Source organism: Anopheles marshallii, chromosome 3 (assembly GCF_943734725.1).
Source record: "Anopheles marshallii chromosome 3, idAnoMarsDA_429_01, whole genome shotgun sequence".
In the NCBI taxonomy this organism is placed as follows: Eukaryota; Metazoa; Arthropoda; class Insecta; order Diptera; family Culicidae; genus Anopheles; species Anopheles marshallii.
This window is the reverse complement of record NC_071327.1, coordinates 58,738,444-58,752,342: the sequence shown is the minus strand read 5'-3', so window position 1 is coordinate 58,752,342 and position 13,899 is coordinate 58,738,444. Positions and strand designations below refer to the sequence as shown.

Genomic DNA, 13,899 nt, shown 5'->3' with positions numbered 1-13,899 from the left:
AAGACCAAGCTTAGTGCGTCTGCTGGGAATTAGCCTTCGTTAATTAACTTTCCTTTGCAGCACACCCGGCTTTACTGGCCTTTGTTTGGCAGAGGAAGGAAATATAATTCGATTGATTTTCCTGCTTTGTGGCGCTCTCGCCTCGCCCCCCCCCCCCCCCCCCCCCCCTCTCGAAACGTACGTCACCGGGTGTAGAGCTAATAGCATCAACTGATGAGTAATATTAGCCGCCAAAAGTACGCTTCCCAGAATCTACGGGTGATGATGCCGGAAAAATCACGAAAACGTAACGAAACGACAGCACGAAAGGAAATCTGGTTCGAGTAATCGGTCAGCAATCACAGCATATTGTATGCGGGAGCCACTATAATAAAGCTTTTCGGTCGGTTCGGTTCGAGTGGGGCCGATGGGTTCGGTTGCATTGATGGTATTCCGTCCGTCATGGACTATTGCCCCATCGATGTGCTTTCGCAAGGACATCGCACTGTTTTTTTTTTTTTTGTTTCGTGTATTTCCCTTTGCTCACCGGGAGGGATCACTTACACTCGCCGTGGTAAGAGATTGTTAAGCATGCTCGTCGGTGGGAAACTTGATGGTCTATAGCTCGTGCACCACGGGATACGTGTGGCCGGAAAGAGTGGACATTGGGGACGGCTGGCGTAAGGGACCAATCAGACGCGACGTTTTCAGTGGCATCGTCGATTGTCTACCCGTCAAGCAGATCATTCGTTTCCGAACGAATGAGTTCAATGGGCTGGGATGGACGAGAATGGACGCCGTCTGCCATCCTTCAGATACGGTATGTCCTTTATGGCCCATTTATTATGGACGATTTCATTTTACCTTCTGAATATGGGACACTAAAGGTATTTAGGTTATCACTGATCGCTGCTTTGTGCGAATGGATCTTTAACTTGCTAAAGCTTCCAAGGTTAGAAGCAAGCATTCTGGGACGATATGTTTGCTATTTTGTGGAATTTTAGCACTCAAAATTTATATTCAAAATTGTAATTAACGATATTCAGCAGTATTTTCATTATCAAAATCCGAAATTTGGGTAAGTTTCCAACAACTTGCCCTCGCGAAGGGAGACGCAACCAATATCGATTGAAACCCCACGACAGCATGTCTCTGCTACTACACAAGTCAGTCCAATGGACCGAGGGAATTTCTCCAAAAGCACCGACACGAGTACAAAAAAGCACATGCCATGCAACGCCCACGCACGTACGCGTTTTATCAGCTGGCTCCACTATCTGTCTATCTCTCCGAGGGAAGAAATGGTGTGTATCGTACCAGGGCTACGACACCGATGTACACGCATGCCGCGCTACTGGTGCCGGCGCATTCCGTGCGATGGCAAAAATAGATCCACCCCGAAAGATTATGATTGATTGAGCTTAATTAATTGGAATTGGATAAATCGAGCGCGCCTTCGCCCGTCCGCGTTACGGGAGGGGGCTTCAACCCGAAGGAAGACCGAATCTAGCGGGCACAACCACCGTCGTCACTCTCCGTTACCGATACGGAGTACACATCGATTATGGGGCGCCCTGGGTAAAAATGGGATTGTGTTGGGTGTGTGACAGGGTGGTCCCGGTGGTGCATAGTCTAAGTGGTGACACAGTCATCGCTACCAGATGCACAGTGCATGCTGGTTTTAAGCTACATCATTTTTGGAAATGTTACTAAAAAGAAAATCTTAATATTCGCTAAGAAAATACCAAAATGAAGTAGATGTTTTATGTTTCTTGTTATATTATTAAAACAAAAAAAGTTGGATCACTCCTTCAGGTTTGCTAAAAGGAGCATATTTTATTGGAAATCTGAAAGAAATAACCATCCTACTCTGTACCGTACTGGGCGACATACTTGTGGGCGACTGTACACCACCCAACGCTTGTGTGAACGCCCAAAGAAAATAATAAAAACACACATCTTCCCAATCACTTTATCCCACGATTGGTCGTTATCGAAGATAGTTGCACATGGCGGGGTTTGGATGTGATTGGATCTGTTTTTATGTCGCATGTTTTCATGCCGTACGGAACTCCTCCGTGCCGAAAGCGTTGACCAAAGCGTTGTGCATCCAATGGGCAGAATGGTCGCGTTTGATGTCTTGTCCACCGGTGGACGAAGGATTCCAGTGCGGAGAATTCTCCGAAGGCTTTGGTTACCGTTTGTGTTATGTGGGTTGGCATTTTTGGATGTAGTATTACGAGCAGAATACGTTTTGCAAAAGTACCTTTAGGATGTTATCTGTAATGCCATCTCAAGACCCCGAAAGGGGGGCAAGTTTAAACAACAGTTTCTATTTGCATTGTGTTGTTTGTATGAAATTAAAAGCAGCTTTGATGACCTCAAGGTCCGGGTGTAGGAGACTTCAGCTAAAATTTAGTGGCGCTATGAGTTTTATCAATATCAATATATGAGTTTGATATATTTTCCTCGAATCGACGATAATTGAAGATTTCTGTTGAAGAAGTTCTTTGTCATCAGGTCGCTGGGTTGATGTATCTATTTTTGCACCCAAAAAAAAAAATCTTTTTTGTTATGTTTAAGCTACTCAATATCATTCAATCCACTTTATATCGTTCGTTTATGCCACTCAAAATATCGTTGACATCCTGCTGACAGGCTGTGTGAGTAAGAATGCCGAAAGATGTGCGACTGTACAGCGAGAGAGATAAACGCCGTGAAGTACCGGTGCCGAAGTGTAATGGTCAGGTGGTAAAAGTTTCGATCGAGATGTCGAAGTCAGCGCTCGTCCCAGATTCAGTCCCAAACCTTCCATAAACCGCTGCTGGAAAAGGGCAAAGGGAAATGACACCGGCGAGGCTGTAACGATGACAAAGCTACGTATAATCCTTGAAGTGGGTTTTTGCTTTGCACACCAGAGTATGATGGTTATTTTTGGGAAAGTTATTTTTTTGTTTGGTACTTGGTTTGTTTGTTTTTGCCATTTGCGTTACCACCGTATCCCTGTGGGAGTATTGTGGACACAAGTACGCGCAGAAGTTGGTAGGCCTGTTACAGAAGCCGGGCAATACTTACTCCGGGCAAGTGGGCAAGCTTTTCATTATTGCTTTTCGGTTCATTAGAACTTTCTTCTGGCTGCTCTGTTGAGTGGTTGAAGTTTGAAGTGGGAGCCGGGGCCGTGTTTTTGTGTCATTTGTTGGGGAAAGTTTGTGGTTTTTATTAAGCGCGCACCGAAAAGTGTGTTCCCTGTTCCCGGGGGTCTGTTTGGGTTGTTGTTTTTTTGTGATAAAATTGGGTATTAACTGAATAGTGTGCACTTGTTGCCATGCGTTTATTATTGTTTTTGCTTAACGAAACAATGACAATATTAGTTTCACGTTGAAATATGTAAAAAAAACTAATTATTAGTTTGGTCAAAGATTGTAACCTATTTATGATAAGTTTTCATCCATTTTCAGGGAAAGTCTAAGTAATTTAACTAAAACTTATCTTTAGATTCTCAGATAAAATTTCGTCTCCATCATTGCAGAATACAGTAGAACGTCGATTATCCAGGCAACTGCGGACCGGCCGCATGCCGGTTAATCGATTTCCACGGATAGTAGACCCTTTAGCTTTGTACGTGCAATAATTGAAGATAAAGATGACAGGCCAACGATAACAGTATTTATAACGTATTAAATATTACAAGTTGTTGTTTGTTAACAACATGGAACATTTTCCAGCAAGTTTAACTAGGTAAACTGTTTATACAAAACACTTAAATTCCTCTTCGGCCAACCGGTTAAACGGTTAAAAATTCAAACTGTCATTTTTTAACACACGGATAATCCGCCCGCCGGTTAATCCGCTCTCGGGTAATCGACGTTCTGCTATAGATCAAAGCGAGAAACTACTAAAAGAAAAGTTTCCTGACTTGCGTGTGATTTTAATTATTAATTAATAACACACGAGGTTCTATAAATAGTATTAAAGTGCTACTGTTTGTGATAATTCATGAGTTTTATATTATTTGCTAAAGTGTTCAATTTAGACACAATTAGCAATTATTTGATAGGGCGAGTTGTTAATTGGGTCAGCGTTTTTTAATAATTTTCAACGTGTTGTATCTATTTGCTGAAGCTCAATGTTATATTATTTCATCACTTAATGTTTCATTGTGAATGATTTAGCCACTCCAAGGTACATCTGTACGGGACAGAATATGTTTTACACATCATCGTTGCGTAAAATGTCCGTATGTATAATATTAACTATCATTAATATAATTTTCGTTATCACAAAATTGATCCACAAAGTCAATTTTTCACCCTATCGGTGTTACGACGAGTTGAGAGAATACACATCTCGCGCACCCTGAACGTAATCGATGAGCTAATGTAGCTTTCGCGCGAAACCGAAAAAGTCATCGATGTGGAATGTGTGCTGCTGCTGCTGCTGCTGCTGCAATGCCCTATCATCCGCCGTAACATTGCCGTGTGATAATGTTGGTTGGCACGGAGGAGAAGAAGTTATGACTGGTTTCGATGAAGGTTGATCGAGCGCTTGATCGAGCGCACCTGGGGAACGGTGGCCATGATCTCGTGGCCGAAAAGTTTGTTTATTTTTTTTTATATATTTTTTAATGCCTCTTTTGCCAAGATCTCGGTGTTCTTCTTCCTACGGCTCACAACACACCCATCAAACGATGCACGGATACATTCTTTTTGATCGTTTTCCTTCCCATTATGTCGTTTACATGTGGCTCCCAAGCCTCTTGGCAAGTGGGGTAGCAGAACCGGTTTCGTTTCTTCTCACCGTTTATCAGAAGGCCACGAGTTTGGTTTCATGGCCAGTGTGTGTAATTTTTCGTTCGTACCTTTTTTGTTGTTTTGTCCTTTTGCGGAATTATGTTGCCCGCCCCGCAAACGCATAAAGCTCGTACACTCACATGCGTCATGCCCAAGTCATGCCCAGCATAGTTTGTGTGGTATATGGTGTTTTAATACGACTCTTGTGTGGTTACGATAGTGTTTTTTTTAACTAATTTTGAAAGCTTTTTTTATGAACAACCTTTGTGTAGGGAGGCCATCAGTAATTGGAGGCACTCCCAAATTTTGTCGAAGAAATGAATGATCGGATAGAAGGGAGATGAGACGGAGTTCAACATGATTGTTTCTTTTGCTAAAGGAATGTTATCCCATACGGAAAAAAATCGAAGCAGCTCATGATAAATAGCCAATGATCAAGGATGATACGTAGTGATACTTTGATACATCCATGAAAAGACTTCTCCAAGGCTTTGTAAAACTTTATGGACAATATATAATTGTCATGAATCTTACATACTACAATAACTAATAACTCTATAATAACTCTAATAACTTTTTGTTGTTCAGAATTGCTGGAAAATTTTCAAAAAGACACAGAAATTAACGAATTCTAGAACGACATTGTAATCTTACAGGGTTTTCGGGAATTATATAGACAAGTTCAGCGTTCGAGCGAGTTGTTTTGTTCGGCAAGTTATTGAATTGTTCAGAACAAGGCGTTAACAAGTTCAGCTGAGCTAGTGAGCAATCGTCGAATGATGTTACTGGCAACACTGCTTCTAACAAAGTGCACAGCGAATAGCAACGCAGCTTCTGTCAAATCCATAGTAACCGCTTTGCCAGCAACAACTGTCTTTCAACGCTCAATAGTTCTGCCAAACATCTCAAACATGACATGTGAGTCTAATCTATTGTACGACAGTAAGTTCGCCATACAGCTCATAGAGCTTGTCATTGTAGCAGCTTCTTAATTGTACTTCCCTTCTGAGCATCTTTCTCTCGAGCGCGGGTAAGAGGGTTTCATCAATGTTATTTTCGGTGCTGACTTTTGACCCAAGATAGGTGAAATTTTGGACGACTTCCAAAGTTCGCTCACCTTCACTCCTGCGTAAGTTATGATTTGTTAACAGGGTCGCTGGTGGTATCACCATGAACTTCGTTTTTGTCTCGTTAACCTTCGACATATGCGTCGAACTTGTCAATATAACGCTCGAAAACCATGTATAGTTGCGTAAGATGAGTTGAGATTCGTTGTCAATATTTCTGTTTAAAGCTTATGCTTTGTTAATAAAACCCTTTTGAAAGGCAGACCGTACCAAAAACGTCTGGATGTACCGTAAAGCGATAAAGTGATGACATGGTTGAAGATATAAAACACTCACGGGATATAAAAACTATGAACGCTCAGAGTTCGTCCCGTGCGCTTTATCACAATACAGATAGCAGGCATCATTAAATACATTCACTTTTCTGCATTAGGTAATAGTCGATAATTTTTTTGATGAGTGACACCTCTCGCGCCAACTTCATTTGTATTTTTATTGCTGTCATTCGCCTGTCATTATCTCTCGGGGAAATAATAGTTTTCGTGCGGCATTTAAAAGGGAATCTTCGGCAAGGTTTTCTTTATTGAAATTGTAGAAAGTCTTGAGCCATGGGAAATCAGCTGCACCTCAAACGTTTCAATAAAACAATGAGTTATGATCATTTTTTGCACAACGTATGTGAACCATGGGACTTGTTTAAACAGTACGAATAGCAGCTGCTAAATGTTTGTGCTTTAAACGCTACGCTACTTAATTTCGTACCATTAGACACACAATAAAGCACATCATTTGTTAGTGAAGCAGTCATGCGCCGTTAGTGACGGTGTATGAAAATGTTCATTACTCAAAACAAACTTGCGTGTATTTACTTTACTTCAACCCCTCAAACAGTGTCAAGTGTTTGAAAAATATGTTTTCGTCTAGTTTTTTTTTAAATGTTTTTTTAGGCAGCTTCATTCATCTACGCACAGCGAAGATAAAAGTCACCCATATAAACCACCTTCCGCACAACGACAGCAAAGCGCACAATTCGATTTAAATTAATGTTTTGCCATCCCCTTTGGCTTTCTCTTCTCGTTTTGCAGCGACAAAAAAACAGAACGGCACCACGATGCGCTCGAACAGTCTCAACTCGGGTTCCCGGACGCCGCCGCTCGAGCGCAAGAGCAGCAAATTCAGCGCCTTCGGTCGGCTGTTCAAGCCGTGGAAGTGGCGAAGAAAAAAGAAAAGCGAAAAGTTCGAGTCCACCTCAAAGTGTAAGTTTGGCAAATGGCTGTTAATTGATTCTGGGCCTTTTCTTTCTGATTTCCGTTCTCTATCTGGTGTGGGATACTGCGTTTTGTCTCTCTGTGGCTCTAATGCACAAAAAAGGAGCTTTCTTTCTGTTTTGTTTCGTTATGTTTTGTATTGTATTCTTTTTTTGTGTTTGTGTTCCTCTTACTAATTGTGTTTTGAAAACTAATTTCACTTATCTTACCACCTTGGATTGTTGTTTAATCTCTGTCTGTGTTTTGTTTCACTTTTTTTCTTTCATTTTAATGTTTCAGTATCATTATTTATGACTTTGTCTATTTTTTTTCCATTCTTACTAACATTAATCTTTACTAACTCAGCATTTTCATCTGTTACATATATTGCATTTTTCCTTACGTTTTGTTTTTTCTCTTTTCTTTTTCTCTACTTTTAAACTGATTGCACGCGCGCGGTCCCGTGTTTACTCTCATCTTTTGTACTCCTTTGACGCTCGTCATCCCCTACACACAACCCGTCCCGGGTGGTGTCCGTTTTACTCCTTCCTATCCCGTGTGCAACAAACTTAACAAAAAAACACATGAAAATCCCGTACGAAATTTTCCCACGGAAAAATGGGCAGCGCTTGAGCGGAAAATTTCTGTACGTGCCAACCGGGAAGAACTTGTACAAAAGGGCATTCTGTTGCCGGAAAGCCCTACATCTGCACTATCGATAGCCGGTAAGTAGTAGTATGCCGTTTTACCGCCTTTTGGTCTACTAGGAAATGTTGCGCTTTTGAGTGCTGTTCACAACCGATTGGTAAAATTGCATTCAAAAGAAAAGTGCGACAAAGTCTGTGAGGGTGGATCGAGTTTTTTTTTCTGTGAGTTTTATTTTGCTTTTGTTGTTGAGTATTTTTAATTGGGATTTCTCCTGGAGGTATTATTTGACTTTTTTGTTTTAAGTACATTTTTTCAGCATGAACTAATGCTGCTCATGCTCTTATGCTTTTTTAATGAGTTTATTAATAAACCCAATATGATTTTAATCGAATGTTATTTTTTTACGATAAACTTTTGTTACATTTTAAGTTCCACTTGCTTCTTTGGAGGACCAGACAACTCTGTTACTAACCTTTGAAAATGCGTATCAATTCCATGTTTTTTGCAAACTCATTATGTGCGACAATTTTAATCGATAATTTATGTTTACTTCCACTGTCATCATGCCGCGCTTCCTTGCTGGTGGTATGTGCGCCACAATCGCTTGCTCCACTGCAAAAAAAAACACATCAACAACAAAACACAACAACGATAATACGCAATAACTGAAATTCCCCAATTCCATTGGTCGGAAAACACCGTGCGTCGTATGTGTATGTGTGTGGTCCCACGTGACACCGGCCATTGGGCGATATTGACACTTTTGCTCCCGCACTGTGCGCTTCCCTAAACTAACTTCGACGATCATCAACGATCCAACCATCCATCCACACACACACACACAAAAACACACCTTCAAAACTACGAAGCCATTTGCATCAGTCCCACGGAATCGGTTACGTGGTCCACCTCATCTCACAGGCAATTGCAAACCTTCCATCATCAGCCACCGCCGCCGCCGCCCCCACTGGCCGCGCTGCACTATCGAAGTCCAAGTAAGTGGTGGTGCTGTTCCGGTTTTTTTTTTTCAGATCCCCACCACCCCCCGAGCACCAAAACACACAACCACCCGCCGCCGGCAGCAGCCTGTACTTGCGGCGGGGCCCGTATTTGCTCTCACCTTTTTCGTTTTGGTTGTTTTGTGTTTATGGTCGCGTCATTGAATGTTCCACTGTTTGTGCGTTGTTGTTGCGGTAGCTGTGTGTGCAGTGAGCTGCCTTTGTTGTTGTGGATCGCTAGGCAAAATTCGTACCAGGCATGACTTTGTTGTACCAGTATTTTGTTCTTCTCATTCATGCAATCTTCATACACCCCGTAGTACGATTGAATATCTTATTGTAGTGCACTTTTATACAGTTTTTTGTTTGTTTTACCATTCATTGCAGTGTTTCATGACAAAGTTAGTCATTAAAGTGTTTTGTTGTTCATGTTCAGACGCATGCATATTTGTTTATTGGGAGATTTATTGCCTGAGATCTGCCCTCTTTCACCATTGACCGAATTGTTCGCACCACATTCGCACTTGCTTGAAGGATTTGTATCCGTGGTACTAGTTATTAAATTAGTGGTTGTTCATACCTTTTACGGAGCGTGCTTCCCCGTGTGCGTTTCTGTGGTGGCCTCCTTTCCTTTTATACCACCCGTTTGGAAGTAGTGTTTGACAATAAGAAATAATTTTTTTTACAATTTAACTGTTTAATCTAGTTCAAGTAAGAGGACTCTTATCCTACATTTGTTTGCAATCTACATTATCCACATTGTTGGAAACAACAATGCTGCGATTGATGTAACAATCCTTAAATTTTCTTTGTGAAACTCTGTGCTTGATCGTTTCGTGTTTCCCCTTCATTTTGATAACTAGGATGTAAGTTGTTTTTAACAAACGATAAAAAAAATTAACGGACAACGTTCTCAAGCAGAATAGATTATCCGGTTTTGCTGAACAACATGAATAAATGACATAGAAAGATTCACTATGGGTAAACTTATACATTGGCTAATCGGTTTTTGACAGTAGTTTGTATGCGTGGTGTTCGACAGCAATGAATCGTATCGTGTACCAACCAATACAGACTTTTCTCTTAACATACCGCTACATTTGCCTTGCGGTAATCATACACGCCACAGCTTATACGCGGTGTCTGAGATATGCAGGCTGTTTGAAATTTGACAGCTAAGTTAGTTTATAGTCTCGGGGATTGCCTCTACATGTCAAAAACTAACATGTGATAACTGTTACGAAAAGCATAGATAGCATAAGTAAAGAAAGATTAGTTGTATTATTCACATTACCATCACTGTACCCAAGTTGGTGTGTTATCCAGAGTTTGAACCGGAGTAGTTATTCACCACATTCACCACGATAGCAGCGCCATCTGTACCGTTTGGTTGCGCTAGCACACCATAGATGGCGTTAACATCTGAAAGCGGGTTCAAATGATATGAAACTCTAAAATGATATTCATGTCATTGCGTTTCCTTTTATTGGTTAGTAGCTGTGCATGTTTTTTTACCACAAATGCCAAATGTTCAAATGAAAATGTTTGTTGTTAAGCTCGTAAAAAATACTCTGTGAGAAACTTTCGTTTTAAGTTCAGAATCCATCCGACACACTACGCTATGTAAATGTATGAATTCAATTATTTGGTTCAATTTCCAACCAGTTCGCATGTGTTGTACTAAAGTGCACTCTCCGCTTAATCCGCTTACAAAGCAAAGCTACCACCTTTGCGCGTCACATTGCAGCACGTCGCTATATGCCACTCATGTATTGATAGATTTGTGATTTCTTTTTGTTTTGTATTCTTTCCTTTCACGTTACGCGACTGTTTCCTGTCCATCCCTTTCCAGACGAGGAGCAATACACGATCTACAACTCAGTGAACGGAACGAACGGTGCCGTCCTGCCAAATCTCGCAACATCCGCCAACGCACCAAATAGTACTAGCATAGCGAGCAACAACGTGCCTTTATCGCAATCGGCCCAGCAGATCAGCAGCCTAGGCGGTCCGGGCGGTGTCGGCAACCCGGTCGGTTCCCTCAACCTGTCGGCCATACTAGGCGGTGGTGGTGGTGGCGGTGTGGGTCCCGGCGGACAGCTGGTCCATTCGTCTACCGGTGGCAGTGGTGGTGGTGCGAGTGTTATTGGTGCGAACATGATCAGTGGTAGTACCGCGGGCAGTGCGCTGGCCAGCATTTTGACCGGAAGTGTTAGTTTAAGTGGGGGTGGTCCTGGTGCCAGCGGGTCAAGTGGAAACAGTGGACCGGGTGGCGGAGGAGGTGGCAGTGCTGCGGGCGTCGTGCTAGTGTCCGGACTGTCGCACTCGCAGTCGGCGCATCAGATTGGACAGCCGCCACCGCCGTCCCTCGTTCACGCGCAGCTTGCCCCACATCAAGCCCTTCAGCAGCAGCTGCAGCAGCATTTCGCGAACGTAGCTGCCAATGCCAGTGCCAACATGAATCAAGGTAAGTGCAGGATGGCTGTATCGATTTTATTTTACTCGCGTAACTATGCAAAACATCAAGCGTATTTAGTAATTGCATTAGCCGAAAACATATTCATATACTTCTGACACAACAAGCTCAGTAGTAGTCTACTATTTCTACTACTATCAGCAGTATTACTTTCTATGATGATACTTTCTTGACTATTGCTAATATTATTTACCTATTACCGGTACTCCTGAGCATTATGAATACGTAATTGGATAACAAGAATATAGGACAACGGTCCGAATGGAATTTGGTATCGATCCTGTCGTTTGAAAGCAGGCGCTACCCTGGTCGTGAGTCTATCCGTGGAACAGTGTCCGAAACAAATTTGATACCAATTCCCATTGTGCACTGAATTGATAAACATCAAGAGTGGTTGTGGAGTGTATTGAAAAGAGGTCCTTGAACACAAAGACTAACATTTAGATGACTTAAAATATGCTGTTACTGAACTTTTCCAATCGATTCTCCGCACTTGACCTTTAACGGCAGCTATCATCTTGAACTTTAGGGGCAAAAACTGTCAAAATTTACATCGTAAGCCCGCATTGTCTACCAACTGGTATCTGCAGAAGGTATTACCGCTTGCTTTTATTCGCAGTTCACCATTCATTGTACAGAATGCTTCATTTGAAAGGATGGAACTCGTTTCTTGCAAGCATAAACGAAAGAAACCCCGTTACGGTCTGTGATACACATCTACACATCTCTCTTGTTGTACAAAACATGCGTGCCAAGCATTGTTTACTAACGTATGTGGGGCCAAGGCTGCCGGAGGAAAAACATGCGAACCATGCCTGTCATGTCAAAGGCAGAACCAAAGGATTTGAGGAGAATTTTAAGATTGTGTCGAATTTATTTTGTTTTGCAAGCAGTGGCTTTTTTGTGCCGGAATTATAATGTCTACTGAAACTTTGCATAGCTTTCAATGTTATTGTTTATTATTGAGGATTATAAAATTCTTTGCTAAAATATAAAATATATATAAAAACTTATCTCATTTTTTCTTACTTTTTTGCCAAATTAAATACTTTTGCAGTAAAGCATGACTCATTTTAATATGTTATTTCAAATTAATGTAAATTGTGCTTAAACTACGGCCTATGGTTGCACTTTTTTCCGGCAACTGTCCGTATAAACACATGGAAACGTTTTAACCCCGTTTGAACGCACGCTGGCGGAAACGCCGCTACGCCGGGTGAATTATGTCTTCCAGCATCCATTCGGGTGTCAGTTAATGCTGCTCTGACTGAGATTGTACATTTCGCCTACTCACTTACCATTCTTCTCCATGTCCCGTGTACCGTGACACACATTTCAGGCCCGATTTTCTGCGAACGAGCACACACCACCAGGCGCCTCCATGGAAAATCCATGCAAACGGCGAAGATCATCGCAGAGGCGTGGCGGGGGTTGGTAGTTTTTGAATTCCATTTGGGACGTTTTCCCGGAACTCTCCCGAATGTCTATTCTGTTCTCTCGCCGGTATTGCTCTGCTTTCGGTTTGGTTTTGTGCTAGTTTCCGCACGGAGCTGCTCTGGTTGTGCCTCAAAAAGGCCTGGCGCATCTCCGAACCATGGCCTCATTTTTGCGTTCCATCGTGCGAGGGAGTGCAGTGGTGGTCCAACTTAATCCCTCTTATGAATTTCTTGCTGTTTGCTCGTTTGCTTGGGATATGGTTGCTGGTGGGTGTCAAGATGCAAGCCAAGTTCGTCGCCAAGCACGGTAGTAATCGTTACCAAGCGAGATTTTTGGAAGACGATACTCACACACTGACCTACACCGTTGCGCTAGGGATTGCGTTTGTGCCGTGCTTTTGATAGATTTGAAATCCTTTCCAACCCCGAATCACTTTGTTTGCAATTGCATTTTAAATGCAACACTGCAGAAATACTTTAAAGTTCATATTGTTGATTACATTGGACTTTTCGACTTCGAAGGACGTTTTGTGAAGATATACCATCATGTTGAAGGAATAAGGATGCGATAAAAACAAACTACAACAGATTAATTAAACTCTTTTACACTTAGAAACTTACATCATTTATATCGAATGACGTCTCGAATTATAGGCGTAAATAATGCTCGCTACAAAGTATTGGCTTTCAAACACAACATTTACCACTACCACACCAAACCGTTACGGAAGCGTTATCAGATATGATCAAAGGAAATATTTGTCCTATTCACGGTTGGATTGTTTTGTATTTCAGTCTGTACTGCACTTTGATAAGCGGGAAGCGTTCGGGTTCGCTCATTATACCCATCTTATCGCGCCCACACTCAATCAACGCGTCCACTCCGATTGGCGTTACGATTGTGCTAATAGAGAAACTGCCATTATCTATATTGTCGCCACACCACACAACTTGCTTTTGTTCTTGTTTTGTAGATATTCCAACGGTAGTACTTTGAACGATTTGTCTTATCAACTGTTGATATTGGCACTGATAAATATGGTGCATATTTAATATTGCTCTGCATTTGTGACATTGTACGGTGGTGATGGCCGATTTTAATCAAACGTTTTGCTTCTTCTGCTTTAAAATTTAAACACCGACAGAAGAGAACGCCAGTGGCGTTGAGTATATTGTATATAAATAGTGATATTTTACAACATAAATACATGCTCTTACCCCGCTGTGTGTACAGACCTGGGAGTCTTCTAAACAGACA

At 41.8% G+C, this 13,899-nt stretch overlaps 1 protein-coding gene across 1 annotated transcript in view; it reads left to right on the top strand.

Moving 5' to 3' along the window:
* LOC128714453 (homeotic protein female sterile-like) overlaps positions 1-13,899 on the top strand; it is a 98,404-nt gene that overhangs the window by 3,955 nt on the left and 80,550 nt on the right. Inside the window, exons 2-5 of the mRNA XM_053809328.1 lie at positions 6,922-7,092; positions 7,710-7,808; positions 8,601-8,726; positions 10,582-11,196. Of these exons, the coding sequence (XP_053665303.1) occupies positions 6,922-7,092; positions 7,710-7,808; positions 8,601-8,726; positions 10,582-11,196 (1,011 nt within the window). The remainder of the gene's footprint in view (positions 1-6,921; positions 7,093-7,709; positions 7,809-8,600; positions 8,727-10,581; positions 11,197-13,899) is intronic.